The 17,604-nt window shown below is 37.7% G+C and overlaps 1 protein-coding gene across 2 annotated transcripts in view; it reads right to left on the reverse strand.

The window, feature by feature from the left end:
* Window positions 1–17,604, reverse strand: part of AMMECR1 (AMMECR nuclear protein 1) — a 112,773-nt gene that overhangs the window by 60,292 nt on the left and 34,877 nt on the right. The window contains exon 2 of one of the 2 annotated variants that reach the window (XM_045472731.1): window positions 952–1,062. The exons of the other annotated variant lie outside the window; for it this stretch is intronic. Coding sequence (XP_045328687.1) covers window positions 952–1,062 — 111 coding nt within the window. The remainder of the gene's footprint in view (window positions 1–951; window positions 1,063–17,604) is intronic. 2 annotated transcript variants of the gene reach the window in all.

A 17,604-nucleotide genomic window follows, 5' to 3' on the forward strand; every position in this document is an offset into this window, starting at 1 on the left:
CACAATGTTAATCCAGAAGCAAAGCAGTGATTGAATATTACTACATTCCCCTGACACCTCCCTAACATCCCTATGAAATAGATAGAACAAAATACTGTAATTACTACTTTATCTATTGGAGGTTAAGCAACGTACCCCAAGTACCAGTAGTCAGCAGGGACCAATTTCCTATTGGACAGATACATGTACAATATTACAGCCACAGAAACTATCAGATAATCACCCTGAAATGTGAGCAAAAACAGGAAATTCCTTTACTAATAGCTTATTATTTAAGGAGTTTTCTCCTTTTGCAATAATTTTGGAACAAATATAAACTTGGACCCCTGAATATCAGATGGCATGCTCGATAGCTCTTTGTGAGTTTAGAAATTAAAGACAAAGTCTTAGCAACTGCAATGGGGCATTCATGACTCTGTCCTCATGTTAGAGGAAACGAAAATAAGGAAGCTACAATTAATTCTGGGTGAGGTGAATGATTAGGGCTACCGGGCTGTGGTATCACTTTCTTCCTAGGTCCCCTCTTTCATTTCAAAAGTACATAAAGGTATGTAACAACATGTATAAGATGAAATAGACCTCAGCAATTTTTAAAGAGCCTAAGAAAGGAGACCCAGTGTTACTGTGGAAATAATACATTTTGGTAAGCCGCTGACATCTGGCCACTTGTTTTCGAGTTATACAAAATAAAGCTGGCCTTTGAAGGTAAACACTTCACAATGTCTATGGCAGAACACATGTAATCACGGTATTTTATATTATGGTAATATGTAGCAATAACATTTCACCAGAGATCAGGCAAATGGTTGAAGAGAAGAAAAAAATCTGATGTGAAAGGAGTCAAGAATGTTGACAATTTAGGACAGGCAAAGAAGTTAAGGTATCAGGTTCAAGTTTCATAAGTTTTGTTTTTTTAATGTAGAAGCAGAGGTAACGAAAATTGGTCTTCACCTGGTAAGTGTGTACTCCCTGAGTCCTGAATGCAAATTCATGGCAGAAAAAGTACCTATGCATCCACGCAATCTTTTGTCTCGACCGATCTTCCATGTTACAAACAGTGGGCTGTAATGGAAGATAAAAATAGGGTCAATCAATCAATTCAACTCAAGCAAGTTATTTACTGAATATTTACTATATGCAGGGTTAAGTGCCTGAGATATGAAGACCACACGAAAGGCCCCCAAGGGGCTGGGTCTAGCCCAATGGGACTGCATTTCACAATAACTATAGCTAGAATATATTGAGTGTATCCTATAAGTTAGGTGGCACAATAAATGTTTTAAACAAATTATCTACGTTAATCCCCATCAACAACTCTCAGACGCTGAGTAATGCTATTACCAACATTCCTATTTTACAGATGAGGCAGCTCCACAGTTAATTCATAATGAAATAGGAACATCAACCTGGGCAGTCCTGACTATAAAGCCTTCGCCAGCATGGCTGACTGCCTGAGTCCTCATTTAAACCTCAAGTTACTAATTGATTTGTTAAGTCCAGTTTGGAGAAACCAACCAACCAAACAACAACAACAACAACAACAGAAAACCCAAACCACCCAAATTTCAACAAATACTGAATATATCAGGGCAAAGTACTGTGAAAGCAGTTATGGGAAATACAAGGTTGCCTAAAGCATAGTCGGAGGAGCCAGTACAGAAGGCAGGCATGTTCACAGCTAACTAACACAAGGCAAAAGAAAATAAGTATTCTCAACTGTGCCCAAAATGCCATAAATTAATCTATGGGGACAGAAGAAAATTTCATCAAGTTTGATTATCTTCAGCTTGGCCTAGAAAAACGAGGAGGGTTTGGAGAGGTAAAGGGCAAGAGCAAACATTAACAAAGTAATGCTCTGAAACCAGAAAAATTATTTTAATTTTTAGATAAAATTACTGTCAACAAATACAATCTCTCAAGCATCAAATACAATGGCATCAAGAAAGTAATATAGTTTTAAATGAAGTTTAGTACAGTAGATGTTTGGATGCTGCAGCAAACCAGCGACGGCCTCAATTAATTGGTAAGTGTAAAAACAATTCTTTTCTGGTTAGAAGCAACTCTGTATGTCACTTTTTATGAAATAAGTTAATTTACACATTTTAGCACATTGTGTAAAGAGAACTACCCTACAGTTGGGGGTGGTTCATGTTAATTTCAGTATTCACAGTATTATTGGTATAATATAATACATTTCTGCTTTCTAAAAATTTAAATTTTAGGGGAACATACCATATGTCATATATTTCTAATAATATGCTATCGAGTTGGAGAACACATTCTGTATTTAAAGTACTCTCTAGTTAGCAGTTGGGAGAAAAGATCCCGTTCAAGTACTTCAATCACTCATCTCAAACATTTAAATAACGCCGAATTCTGACAGGTAGCCACAATGGCAGACAGGTTCCCAAATAAACAACATATACAAAGCAGGGAACAGTACTAAGTACTACCTTCTTCCAAGAACCAAATGCCCAGAGGAAGTGAAAAAAATGACAAGTATAAGGCCAAATTATTGTCAATGTTAGTATTCAAGTTTTGGATGACCTACATTAAAGGTACTAAGATAAAAAGCAAACAGAAGATTCCAGGTTTCCTGTTTCCACTCATATGTACCTAAACATCTAATAACCTGAGACACGATACTGATGCTCCAGTGGGACCATTCTCTAACTGCTCTTGACTAAGAATTATCAGGAAGATGAGAATTACATGTTTAACTCATACAAATACTACTATCCTAAAATCCACATATTTTCTTTACAGGTGAATTTCATCTCTTTACTTCTCACTTTGTAATTTGGTAGAGTCACTGTCAGCAACCATTACACAGACAGTAAGATACCAATCTTCTCCCATAACAGCACCTACACAAATCATCTCTACATAACACGTCCTTTGGCAGATTCAGAATCAAGTGAATCACACTATAACACATATACGAACATGTCTTTAAAATACCATGATGGCTTCTCAATGACACAGAACTAAGTGGTATATTCTCTTCCTCAGTGACTTGAGTGAATTCATTCCCTATCAAAAACCCGAGAAATGAGAGTCATCTAAAAGTGCTTTTACCTGGCGCCTGGGTGGCTCAGTCAGTTAAGCAACCTACTCTTGATTTTGGCTCAGGTCATGATCTCATGGTTCCTGGGACTGAGCCCCACGTTGGGCTCTGAGCTGACAGAACAGAGCCTGCTTGGAATTCCCTCTCTCTCTTGCCCTCTCTCTCTCTGCCCCTACCCTGCTCACACACCCTCTCTGTCTCTTTCTCTCGAAATAAAGAAATAAACTTAAAAAATATATTTAAAAGTGCTTTCCCTTCAATTATCTTATTTATCCCACTAAAATATATATGCACATCATTCTTACTATAATCCTCATCTACTCATTCAAAATTTGAAGGGTAAACAGAAGAAAAATACAAATTAATCACTGAGTTCTGAACTACATTGGAGGGCATTCAAGACACATAGTAGGGAAAGTTATATATGGTTTCTTATAATGCTATGCTATCGCTGAATTCAAGGGGTCGGGGTGCGAGAGGGTAAGCCAGATAGCCTGGGAGAAAAGGTACTCCTTTCCATCATCAGCAAGGGCATGGAGATGTAATAGAGCACAGCACTTTGAGGGAACGGGAAGTAGTCTGCGAATCTCGAGAACATGCCATGGTCTCTTTCAGATTTAACATTTTATGAATTTTAGGCACTGCGGACTATTTGCTCTCAAGAGCTCTCTTTACCTCACAACAGGTAATGCAGATGCAGAACTGTCCGTACTTCCCCTGTTCCTTACCTGCCCCGGGGCAACATCCACTCTGGGGGTTGGTATCGTGGGGAAGCGTGTGTGTCAACGATGGGAGAGGCTGCTACTTTATAACTGCACTGTGTTTAAGATAGACTCCTGAAGATGGAAGAAACCAGACTTTTGGTAGACAGAATCAAACTATGCCTTCAAAATCTCGGGCTGTAATTTCTCATTTACAAATGCTTACCCGGTGTACTTTATAGAGATCACGTACATGTTCAAGCAAAACAAAACAGAAACAGACCCAGAGATACAGAGGACAAACTGATGGCTGCTAGAAGGAAGGGGGCTGAGGCAGATGAACGAAGCAGGTGAAGGGGGTTACGGGGTACAAGGCTATGTTATGTACACCATAGGGAAGATAGTCAATAATATTGTAATAACTTTGTATGGTGACAGACGCTAACTAGACTTCTTGTGGTGACCATTTCAGAATGTCTGTAAATACTGAATTACTAGGTTGTATACCTGAAGCTAATACAGTATTGTATTATGATTATTCTTCAATGGGAGGATTTTTAAAAAGAACACATACATGGGATTAAAATAAACCAAAATACCTACACACGACATCTGATGGGGGAAAGAACTTGGAAAGTAAAGAATTTTCAAGTAGACTGAAACAGAATAAACATCACCGAGCACAAGAGATTGCATCTTGTGTGTGATAATAACTCTGTACAGGGCAATGACGATGCGAACATTCAATCCGTATTACCTAAAAATAGCAACAAAAATTTTTCTTTTCCCAATGCACAGAGGGAATAGGCAATTTCATTCTTAAATGTGTTATTTAAACATGTATGAGTTCCCAAAAGGACGCACCACATCAACATAATCAGAGATAGATCAACGTAGAAAAAGGGATTTGAGCCTGTGGAGAGGAGCTGCTTGGCGACAAGGAAATAAGGAAAACAGTTCAGAATGTTTGAATAAGGATTGAATGTTTTTGGAAAATACTTTTACCATATGGTTTGAAGCCACCTACATACACTAAAAAAAAAATACTACAAACTAGAAGTGGGCTCAAAATGAAATGAAATATTAATGGAAATGTTTATCTGAGAGTAACCAGACAGAGCTTTTTAAGGAATTTTCCTACTTGTGAACATTTTGTACCATTACGTTCTGAGAAACCTTTTGAAGGAAAGTAAACTCTCTCCATTTTTCCAAGTCTACAGACAGGAACAGGAAGTAACCACCTAATCTAGGTGAATCCTCTCTGCCAACTGGCAGCCAATAATACCATCAGGTCAATAGTAGTAGCTCTCAGGGAAATGTAGTTGCATGGAATGAGCAAAAGTACAGAAAAGCAAGGTAAATCTGAACAGGATACTCCCAGTCCAAGCTGCATGCCACTTCCCACATCCCTCTTTTGATACTACTGAAGCAGACCAGAACAGATTAGACAGATTTCTGTGGGAGACGTACAGCTATGAAAAAGGCATATTTACCTAACAATATTTTACCACAAATCTCCTCCATACCAAGGCAGAAACAGGTGAAAACAAAATACCCTTAGACATTTGCAAGTCCCCGATCTGGCAATTTTCTCTTCCCTAGAATGAGATTTTTAGTTAGTAATGTTAACAATCTGGTATTGATCCCCACCAGTCTAACACTACTAACTACAATGGAGTATTCAACAAGGCTATTCGTATTATACACAGATAGGGGAGAAGAGAAGCTACCTAGTTATGGTTCTTTTCTTTTGCCATCAAAGAATGCTTGCTTCTCAACTATGCTCAGGTTCTGCTACGCAGTTCAATAATCCAACTGAAATACTCATAACACCCAACTCAATACCATAATTGCCCCAGAACTTAGGAGCTCACGGGAAAACAGAAATGGTGGAGTTTTCCCTCCACCACCAGGTTAAAACATTTCACTTCCTGTTTCAGCGCAGGGAAGTGACATATCTCATTTACAAGTCATACAAACTACAGATTCCATTTGTAAAAATGCACTCAATGTGGTTAAATCCTGTATTAGTCTACTTGGGCTGCCATAACAAACTACCACAGACCAGGCGGCTTAAACAACAGAAATTTATTTTCTCATGGTTCTGGGGACTGGAAAGTACAAGATCGAGGTTCCAGAGGGTTCTGTTTCTGGTGAGAGCTCTTGCTGGCCTGCAGAGGACTGTTTTGTACTCACTTGGCCTTTTCTCTGAGCATTCAGAAAGAGTGAGAATTAGCATCTCTTCTTATAAAGACACTAACCCCATTGGATCAGGGGCCCACCCTTATGACTTCATTTAACCTTAATTACCTCGTTACAGGCCCTATCTCCAAATACCATCAGAGTGGAGGTTAGGGCTTCAACATATTGATTTTGTGGGGCCACAATTCAGTCCATAGCAACCCCCTACAAGAGCTTGAGCACATAGTTCAAAGTTTATATAATTATCTAAGGTTGTTAGCTGAAAGAAATTTTAAGAGGTTGCCTATTTCCTCTTCATTGTACAGGTGAAAAACAAAAGTGATCCAGGGAGACTAAGTGCAGAGTCACCTTGCTAGTTAGTTGTAAAACCTGGCTAGTACTCCAAATTTTCTTACTCATACAGGAAAACAAAACTGAGTAGCAAAGCTAGGTGTCTTCTAAGATACCAGAGAGTAAGAAATTCTTAGGAATATGAGGGAGGTAAACATGTAAGCACAAATCTCATTCTCCTCCTTCCAGGAAAGGAGAGATTAGCTAAGATATCAGGACACACTAGAAATGCTGGATCAGCCCAGAAACACTAGACACAGTTTACAAGCTTCTATACTATTCCCATTAGAAGCCCATAGCAAAACCTACTATTTCATCTTTGGGGGGTCTCCCAACACCCTTTCTGACTCCCTCTCAACCTTTTTCCTTCATTTTTTTCCTACTGTCTAGCCACCCTGGATCAAAGTCAAGTGTTCTATCTAATATCTACAAATTTCTGCCAGATCAAAATTCCCGCCATATGAAAATTTCCATTTACCACTGGTTAGCAACTACTAAGCTAGGTATTGATCTGTTTAATTCATATTACTTAATAAGGCTTTTAAATGAATGAATGAATCATTAATGGATGAATGAGGCTTAACTCTTCCAGATAATCTGAAATTCAAATTAAGAAACCCTGAAAGGAGAACAGTAGGAGGCAGTAAATGTGGGGGGGGAGGGTGCGGGGAGAAGGTAAGGTTCCAATACATCTTACACTTTTCTCCTCCTCACCAATCCTTTACTGCAGATAAGGAAAAAACACCAAATCATCATTGCAGCCTTATCCAATACTCCTCTCTCTCCAACTTCTGTAAGTAGCCTGTATCCCGTGGGGCTCAGGAAAATAAGGAGATCCTACATAAACAGACAGCATAGGTTAGTAGAGAAGACCACAAATATCTGAAAATGGGAATCGGGAATTACCAACCTTTCAGTACTTTTCTTTGCCTGGTGTTCCCAGAAATTCTATCATGGCAGCATTATATCCCTCTCTCGTTTTTATAATGCTAATTTAACTGGCAAATGCCAGAGGAAGAGAGACAGCCTGAAGTCTTAACAGATGACTGGGAAGGTTGAATGGTGTGTGTGTGTGTGTGTGTGTGTGTGTGTGTGTGTGTGTCTTATAAATCAAGTGTAATGATCACCAGCAAACAACTAGCCAAATCACAAGCATCCTTTAAGGGATTAGATTGATTTTGCCAAATTCCTATCTGAAAGAACCATTTCTTCCTTTTAGCAAGACCGAATCAATGATTTTCAATAAACATTAAAAAAATTCAGTCTCAGGGGCGCCTGGGTGGCTCAATCAGTTAAGTGTCCGACTTCGGCTGGGCTCATGATCTTGTGGTTCACGGGTTCGAGCCCTGTGTCCGGCTCTGTGCTGACAGCTCAGAGCCTAGAGCCTGCTTTGTGGATTCTGTCTCCCTCTCTCTCTGCCCCTCCCCTGCTCGTACTCTGTCTCTCTCTCTCTCAAAAATAAATAAAACATTAAAAAAAATTAAAAGAAAAATTCAGTCTCAGACTTGATACATTGAGGTAGCCTGTCTTATTTTTCAGGGCTCCAAATTAGATGAGAAAGTCTGCCTACATTGGAAAAAAAAACACTAAATTTACACATATTTTCTAGTCTTAGTTTATACTGCAGTGAGTATTAAACTTAATATAGGTAGCATCTTAAGGATGAGGCTCATAAACTCATAAAATAAACTTTAAGTGACAAATTGCTATAGATTTCCAAAATGAAATAATTTATATTCAGAATTCCTGTTCTGAAGCAATTTGCTCAAAGAGCTTTAAGGGTAGAGACTCTGCCTTTACTATGAAAAGAATTAATTATTTTAATATAAAACAGACCAGGCAAAAAAAGACCTTCTAATGAAGTCTTATGTATTCTACACTCAACATAAGCAAAACTAAGAGAGCTAGGAGAACTGGATTCAGGGGTTTTAGAATGCTTTGATACAGTCAACTTTTATTTTTTATGCCAATTAAAAACTTTCATGGAACTGTATTTGGTACCAAATGTTTGGTTCCATTTTATAACTCGTATGGTGGGTGGTTAGGGAATACTTAATACTTCAAACAATGAAAACAACTAAAGGTGTTTTGTTTTGTTTTGTTTTGTTTTGTTTTGTTTTGTTTTTCACCTGTATCTTAACTTCCCAGCTAATGATGTAGCTTCTCTACCATCTTGTCTTACCCTCAGAACCCACTCAATTACCAGAAATAGATAGGAAATAAATAGGCTGAAAGATTTAAACACTAATATAAAAAGGGCTGTAAAGTAATCTATCTAGCTCCTTCATTCTAGATTTCCATCTTGTTTCCCATTCCAAGGAGATCCAGTGTAATCTGTCAGGTTCATAAGACCTGCAATAAATCTGTGATGTAGTTGTTTATGAAGTTTTCGGGGTTTAGAAAGGTTAACTGTTTTGATTTCAAGGTCCTTGAATTGGATTACTTGCTCCTTTGAGAGAAAAGAGCTGGAGAGACTCAGCTTATTGTAGCAGGAATTCTGCAAGCCCTTCTCATTTTAGGGGTTAGAAGAAAGGCAGGATCTAGGGGCAAAGCACTCAACTGAGACCATATTTTGTATCAGGGCTGCTTAGGTTGCCTTTACCTTCCCCTGTCCCCTCCCCTCTTTTACCTTGCAGGAAAGAGTTCAACCTTGCAAGAACCTCTATTTTGAAATGCCCAAGAGGGTGAGGGTTTGTTTTTGTTTTTTTAACATGGAATTGACATCCTCACTTCCAAAGTGCTTTCTAAAAAATCACCTTTATTTCTACTTCCCACCAAAGTAGAACTTCTATACTATAAAAGCACCCATTTCAAATGTAAAATTCAATGAATTTTGACAAATGTGTACATACACATAACCTAAAGTGCAATTAAACTACAGAACATTTCCATCACCCCTAAAAGTTCCCTTGTGCCTCTCTGCAATAAATTCCCTCTCCACACTCCTGGACTCTGGCAAACACTAACCTGCTTTCAGTCCCTATGGTTTTGCCTTTTCCATAATTTCATATAAATGGAATAATCCAATATGCACTCTTTTGGGTCTAGCTTCTTCCACTTAAAATAATGCTTTTGACATTCATGCATGTGTTTGGTCCTTTTTATTGTTGAGTAGTATTCCACTGAATAGATATACCACAATTTGGATATGGCTGATGGATATTTGGTTTGCTTACAGTTTGGGGCTATCGTATATAAAGCTTCTATGATAATATCTACATTCAAATTTTTGTGGGAACGTAAGTTTTCATTCCTCTCAGGTAACTACCTATAAAGAGAATTGCTGGGCTATAAGTAGGTGTATGTTTTACCTTTATAAGAAACGACCAAACTACTTAAATAGCCAAGTGGCTGTACCAATTTCCAGTGGCCATACCAACTACACTTCCTACCAGCATTGTAGGAGTGTGCAAGTTGCTACACATCCTCATCAACACTCGGTATTTTTTTTTAATTCAAGTTAATGTGTAAGGGGATATCCCATTGTGGTTTTAATTTGCAATTCTCTGACAACTAAGGATACTGAACATCTCTTCAAATGCTTACTATTCATTCACATATTTTCTTTTGGGAAGTGCTTGTTTAACTTCATTGACTCATTTTAAAAAAATTTTTAATGTTTATTTCTGAGAGAGAGACAGGTGAGGGGCAGAGAGAGAGGCAGACACAGAATGTGAAGCAGGCTCCAGGCTCGGAGCTGTCAGCGCAGAGCCCAACCTGAGGCTCGAACTCATGAGCCATGAGAACATGATCTGAGCCAGAGTCAGGAAGCTTAACTGACTGAGCCACCCAGGCACCCCTGACTCATTTTTAAATTAAATTGGATTGTCTTCTTTTTACAGGAGTTGTAGGTTTTTAAAAAGTATGTTTTGAATACCACGCTTTATCACAAATGTCTATTACAAACATATTTTCCTCATCTGTGTTTTGCCGTTTAATTTTCTTAACGGTGTCTTTTGAAGAGCACACAATTTTAATTTAGTTTAATTTAATGGATTTTTGTTTATTGGTTCATGTTTTGTGTCTGATAGAGGAATCTTTATCCAAAGGTCATGGGGATTTTATCCTATTCTCTTCTAGAAGTTTGGTAATTTCAGCTTTTACATTTAGGTTTATGATCCATTATGAGTTATTTTTTGTGTATACTGTGAGGTTCATTTTTTAAATTTGTTAATATTTGGTGGTGGATTTTTGTGTGTATAAACATAAGGAATACTGGTCTGTGGTTTTCTTTTCTTGTAATAGCTTTCTCAGTTTTTGATATCATGGTGATGCCAACTTCATAGAATGAGTTGGGAAGAATTTTGTCCTCCTCTATTTTCTACAAGTTTGGTTTGTTCCTTAAATATCTGATAGAATTCACATTAAAGTCATTGGAGCTTAGATTTTAATTATGGCATGATTTTTAATTACAAACTCGACTTCTTTAATAGATAATAAGGCCATTCAGATTTTCTAGTTCTATTTGAGTCAATTTTGGTAATTTGTATCCTTTAAGGAATTCTTCAATTTCATCTAAGTTGTAGAATTTATTGGCATAAACTTATTCACAACATTCCTTTATCCTTTTCATGTCTGTAGGATCTATAGTGATGTCTATTCTTCCCTTCCTGATATTAGTAATTTGTGCTTTTATCTTTTTCGTATCAGTCTAGCTACAGGTTTATCAATTTTATCGATCTTTTCAAACAGCTAGCTATTGGTTTCATGGATTTTTCTCTATTGTTAATATTTTATTTTATTGATTTCTACTCTTCTAATATTTTATTCCTTTTATGGTTTAATTTGCTCCTCATTTTCTTGCTTCTTAAGGTGGACTATTAGATTATTGATTTTAGATCTTATTTTAAAGCTATATATTTCCCAATAAGCACTGTGCAAGCTACATCCTACAAATTTTAATGTTGTGTTTTCATTATCATTCAGTTCAAAATATTTTCTAATTTCTTTTATAATTTCTTCCTTGATCCATGGTTTATTTAGGGTGTACTGTGTAATTTCCTAATATTTGAGAATTTCCCAGCTATTCTTTTGGTAGTGACTTCTCATTTAATTCCATTTTGGTCAGAAAATATACTTTGTGTTACTTCAATTATTCTAAATAGACCGAGGCTTGTTTTATGGCCCAGAATGTGGTCTATTTTAGTAAATGCACTATGTGAATCTGAAAAGAAAATGCATTCTGGTAGTTTTAGCTCCAGTGTTTCATAAATGTCAATTAGGTACAGTTGATTAGGTATAGTAGTGTTGGTCAGGTTTTCTAACTCCTCATTGATTTTTTTTTTTTTTTTGGTCTACATATTCAATCAATTACTGAGTTAAGGGCACTGAAATATCCAAATCTAATTGTAGATTTGTGTATTTATACTTTCAGTTGTATCTTTTTTTTTTTCCTTCACGTCTTTTGAAGCTTTGTTAGGAGCACACATATTTAGTATTGTGCTGTGTTCTTGATGAACTAACCACTTTACCATGATGAAATGTCCCTCCTTCTCCCTGGTAAAACTGCTTGTCATGAAGTCTAATTTGTCTCATATTGACACAGTCACTCCAACTTTCTTATAACTAGCAGTTGCATATCTTTTTTCCATCTGTTTATTTTTAACCTGTGTCTTTAATCATAAAGTTGGTTTCTTATAGATAATACATAGTTGGGTCTTGCATTTTGCATAAGTATTTGAACTACTTATATTTAATGTAACTTTGATATGACTGTGTTTTAAGTCTACCATATTTATATTTTTGTTTTTACATTCCCCATCTTTTCCTTGCTCCCCTTTTAACATAAGGACCTTAGCAGCATACTTCCATTTCATTCCTTCCATCCCTTGTGACTATTATCATACCTTTTAGATCTATATACCTTATAAATAAATTACACAACAGATTATTAATTTTGCTTTAACAATCACTTAACTTTTAAAGACATTTTAAAATGAGGAAAAAAGTCTTTATTTAATTACCCCACACTTACTGCACTTATCTGGCACTCTTCATTACTCTGCAGAGATCCAGATTGCCATCTGGAATCATTTTCCTTCATCCTGGAGAACCTCCCTTAATATTTCTTGTAGTTCAGGTCTGCTGGTGACAATTCTTTCAGTTTTTGTTTGTCTGAAAAAAATATATTTCACCTTCGTTTCTTTTTGCTTTAATTTTTTATTTTCATTGGAGACAGGAGTTGAGGTTGACAGTACTTTTGTTCTTTTAGCACCTTACAGATGTCCTTCCACTGTCTTCTTGCTTGCATTGTTTCTGATGAGGTATACAGGATCTCTTATCTTTGTTCTCCTGCATGTAATATGTCTCTTTTTTCCTCTTCTTTTCAAATGCTCCCTCTAACACTAGTTTTCATTACTCAATTATAATAGCCTTAGTGTGGTTTCCTTTGTGGTTACCCCACTTAGAGTTCATTGAGCTTCTTGGATCTGTGGGAGTATTTTAGCCATCATTTCTTCAACTACTTTTTTTATACCTATCCTTCTCTCTCCTTTCCTTCTGGAAATCCAATTACATGTATACTAGTCTACTTGACATTGTCCCACAGTTTGCTGAAACTCTTTTTCTTTGTTTTTTTTTTCCATCGTCTGTTTTAGATTGGATAAGTTCTATTGTTAGATCTTCAAATTCATTGATCATTTCTTCCAGAGTGCAATCTAATCTGCTATTCATCCAGTGACTTTCTCATTTCATATACTATACTTTTCAGCTTTAGAATTTCTATTTGGTTCTTTATAGGTCTTCAATTTCTTTCCTCATTATATTCAAGCTTTTCTTTCAATTGTTGAACATAGTTTCATAGCGGTTTTAAATTCCTCATCTGCTAATTCTATAACCATCATTTTCAGTTCTGTTACTATTGACTGACTTCTTCCTGATTACGGGTCACATTTTTAGTGCTTCTTGGACTGTCTAATAATTTTTGGGATATCTGATATTATAATCATTATATTTTTGAGTGTTTTGATTTTACTGTCTTGCTTCAAAGAATGAAGTCTGTTTTGTCATGCATCTAAATTATTTGTAGCTAATTATTTTTCAAAGCTTGGCTTGAAGTTTTGTTAGTTTGGGTTCCGAGTACCCTTTACTTTAGGGCTAACATTCACCCTATTACTAACGTATGACCTTCCTGGGGTCTCTGTTTAATACTCTGGGTGTTCAACAAGGTCTCCTACCTCTTGCTGTAAGAATTCAAATATTTCTCAGTCCTGTATGAGCTCCAGTAAATTTTCAACTTCTAGCTCCTGAGCAATTGTTTTTTGCCCAGCCCCATGGTGGTTCTCCCAACACATGCACAAATTCATATTCAGCCAAAGATAAAGGGAACATTTATGCAGATTTCTGGAGCTATTTCTGAGCGGGCCCCCACCCCCAGTCCTCTGCTCTACAAATTCCTGCCACCTAGACCTCCCGGAGTTCTATCTCTGTCTCATCAATTCAACAACACTGCAGGCTCTGCTTGGGTTCCCTCTTACAATGCTATGGTCCAGAAACTGCCTGTAGGGAAAAAGCCAGAGTGACTGTAGGGTTCATTTCATTTGTTCCCTTTTTCTCAGTTCTGTGGTACCTGTTGCCCAACATCTGAGAACAGTTGTTTAATATCTTCTGTCCAGTTCCTGGTGGTTTACAGGGTACGTGAGGCAGAAGGGAACAAGTCTTATACCAGTTACAACTTCTTGCACTGAAGTGGAACTCCCAAAACCTTTTATTGTTTTAATTTTTTAAATAATGTTTACTTATGAGAGGAGTGTGCACATGTGTGCATGTGAGGAGAGGAGGGGAGAGAGAGAGACAGAGAGAGAGAGAGAGAGAGAGGGAGGGAGGGAGAGGGAGAGGGAGAGGGAGAGGGAGAGAGACAGAAGATCCAAAGCAGGCTTCACGCTGATGTAGCAAAGAGCCCAATGTGGGGCTTGAACTCACGAGCCATGAGATCATGACATGAGCCCAAGTCCAATGCTTAAACTGACTAAGCCACCCAGGTGCCCCCGAAGACTTTTAAAACTGAGTCACTTTAAGGGTCAAACTCTGTGATAGGCTTCACATATTAAATGTGGAAAAAAGCCTCCCACAAATAAAGTCCACAGTAAACAGGAAAATGGATTGGGAAGCAGAAAGTAAAAGGGACAGATCCCTTCAGCTATAACAGGTGGTGAACTCTTAGAAGAATATGAAGTGACTCAACCAATTTCAGGGGCAACGCACTGCTCGGAACCAAAAGGTTACAGATGTCAATCTTAAAAAATATCAACTCAAGAGCTCTAAAATCCAGAGTAATGAAATAAAGAAAAAATCAAGGCAGTCAGGTTGAAACTGAACTTGACGCAAGTGTCAGTTAACAGTCACACTGGTATTTCTAAGTCGATGCCAAAAATAGCTTGCTCCTCTTATTCTCCCTCCATACAAGTTAAAATGGAAAAAAAAAAGTCAATGCAATTTGAACAGCCTTATTTACAACACCTAAAAAGTCTTGAGGAAGTTATTAATAATCACGAATGATGTCTGATGTATGTTTGTTTTGTTATTGCTATATTCACAGGGCTATTTTTTCAGCTATGATGATTTAAACAATTTAATGGCACAGCTATTTACCTCACTACTGTACTAGATAACACCAAGTTTATCATAGTCTTAACAGTACAACTCTTGCAATCACAAAGCCATATCTATAGAATAGCAGTCACCTAAGAACAAGGAACTCAAATACGCCAACTTCTTTTATGGTGGAGCAAACAGAAAAATCATGTGGTGTGTGCCATGAAATTACATCAAAAATTATTTTAAAACCAACACATCAGGCAACATCATGATAGCTCGATGTTCAGAAAGGAAATTGAGCTAGCTTCTAGTTTGGGAGGTGCAAAATAACAGAAGGTTTCACAGAAAATTAGGATAGCAGTACGGGAGCCAGGGCAGAGCCTGTGAGAAAAAAAGCAAAATCCATGAATGGCACTGGCTGAGAAACCGAGGTAATGAGGTAGTGAAATGAGAAGAATAATTGTTGACCTTCTTGCCTTACACTTCTCTTTAGGTAGTCCTATAGAACTGCCTACTTCAAAGCCTAGAACTTTGTAAACAAATGAAACAGAAGCTAAACAAAGAGACCAAACTCCCTGGGAAGATAAGAAGGAACACAGCAGCCCTACCAAAGAGCGCCAGTACAACAACTTCCTCTGTATATTTAAATACTCTGTTTAAAAAGCCTCCAGCTGAACTTCTAGGTACATGGAAGACTACAGATTAGCCAAAGGTGGTGCACAGGGTCTGGAAATGATGGTGACCTACTCAGCCTCATTACAGCAATACGAGAAAGAAAGTTTGCCACCTGCGTGAGCCACTGAACATGCTCATCTCTGAAAGCTAATTTTTTCCCCTTGAGCCTACCTAGTCCTCTTCTTTAAAACCAGCAAAAATACCCCAAGCCTTTGCTCTTCAGATAAATATGACAGATATAAAGTATTTTATTTGAGCTGTCTCTACTTCCAGATCTAAAAATCACCTATGGAACCTCACGCTCAATCCAGTGTTTCTATACAGCTGTAGAACCAAAGACCAGGGAAAATGTAATTTCTCATCGGGCTTACCTCTCCCACCCCTTCTTGACATTAAACACTAACCAAATTTCCAGTTAAAGATGCAGATCTCTGGACTCTACATGTCTCCACTGATTACTGCTAGACTGATGAAAAATCTTTTTATCTGAAAACAGTTCTTCAGTGACCAGCTTAATGCTTTCAAACTCGCCCAGCATCTTTCCTCATTCTGCCAATGTAAACATGCCACAGAAGCACCTCTTCTTTAAAGAAATGAAACCGAGGGGCGCCTGGGTGGTTCAGTCGGTTAAGCAACCGACTTTGGCTCAGGTCATGATCTCACAGTCCGTGAGGGTCCGTGAGTGTCCATGAGTTCAAGCCCTGCATTGGGCTCTGTGCTGACAGCTCAGAGCCTGGAGCCTGCTTTCGATTCTGTGTCTCCCTCTCTCTCTGCCCACCCCCACCCCCCCGCCGTTCATGCTCTGTCTCTGTCTCAAAAATAACATTAAAAACATTAAAAAATTTTTTCTTAATTTAAAGAAATGAAACCGAGCAATGGCAACATTATTGTAATTAGCTATAAGGAACAGTTAATCACTTAAATCCAAGTTATCTATAGGAATACATTTCTCATTTTGTAGCATACGACAACAAAATTGCCGAATGACTGTTCTACTTATAATAAAATAGTTCTCATATGGACTACAAAATTACATAATATACGTGTCTAGCCCAATGCATGATTCCCTAAAAGGCAGCTCTCTTTTCAGCCCAAATATGAGAGGATCAATTTGAATTAGAGACATCCAGGAGCACCTGGGTGGCTCAGTCGATTAAGACTCTGACTTCGGCTCAGGTCATGATCTCGTGGTTTGTGAGTTCGAGCCCCGCATTGGGTTCTGTGCTGACCACTCGGAGCCTGGAGCCTGCTTCAAATTCTGTGTCTGCTTCTCTTCTGCCCCTCCCCGACTTGTGCTCTGTCTATCAAAAATAAACATTAAAAAAAATCTTTATGAATTAGAGACATCTGGATTATAGAGTTTCCAATGAAACAAATGTAGTTTTATTACTTCCGGGTAGCTCCTACTTAATTGCCCATCCCCTCCTTCTCTAAGGTGGTGTTTAATAAGGAAGGTAAATAATTCAACCAATGAGAATAACTGTTAATGAGTACATCAACTATCTGTATGTAAATGGAAGTTCTTTTATACCTAGAACAAAGCCAACCTTCATTCCATCCAGCCCACATGAATGATCATCAATTCCAAATATGGAAAAGGAAAATGTGATTGCAAGACAAATCAATAAGATTTCTATGGAGCTTTAAAAAATAATTTCAAAGCAAAACAGGAAAACGAACTCTGACTACCTACGAATGAGACAATTAGATTAAAATTTTGAAATCACAACTGTATAAAGGAATAAAAGCCAGATAAAAAGCAGTATTTTGCAAGTGATCACGACAATACGTATGTGGTTATATATGTGTGTGTGCACGTGCACACACACACACTACTAAAAATAGCTAACTTTTACCAAGCATTTATTATGTGGCAGGTCTTTCTCAAGTGTTTACATGTGAGAATTCTTTGAAATCCCTACCACAACCCTATGAGGAAGATACTAGTATTACCCTCCATTTTACAGATAAACTGGGGATCAGAGGGGGCAATTAACTTGTCAGTAGTTCCGTAGCTACTAAGTGGTGGGGTCAGGATTTGGAGCCTGGTATTGTGGTGTGGCCCCAGGGCCACCTCTGTTTATCACATTCTAT

The sequence above is a fragment of the Leopardus geoffroyi genome, chromosome X, assembly GCF_018350155.1.
Source record: "Leopardus geoffroyi isolate Oge1 chromosome X, O.geoffroyi_Oge1_pat1.0, whole genome shotgun sequence".
NCBI classification, from domain to species: domain Eukaryota; kingdom Metazoa; phylum Chordata; class Mammalia; order Carnivora; family Felidae; genus Leopardus; species Leopardus geoffroyi.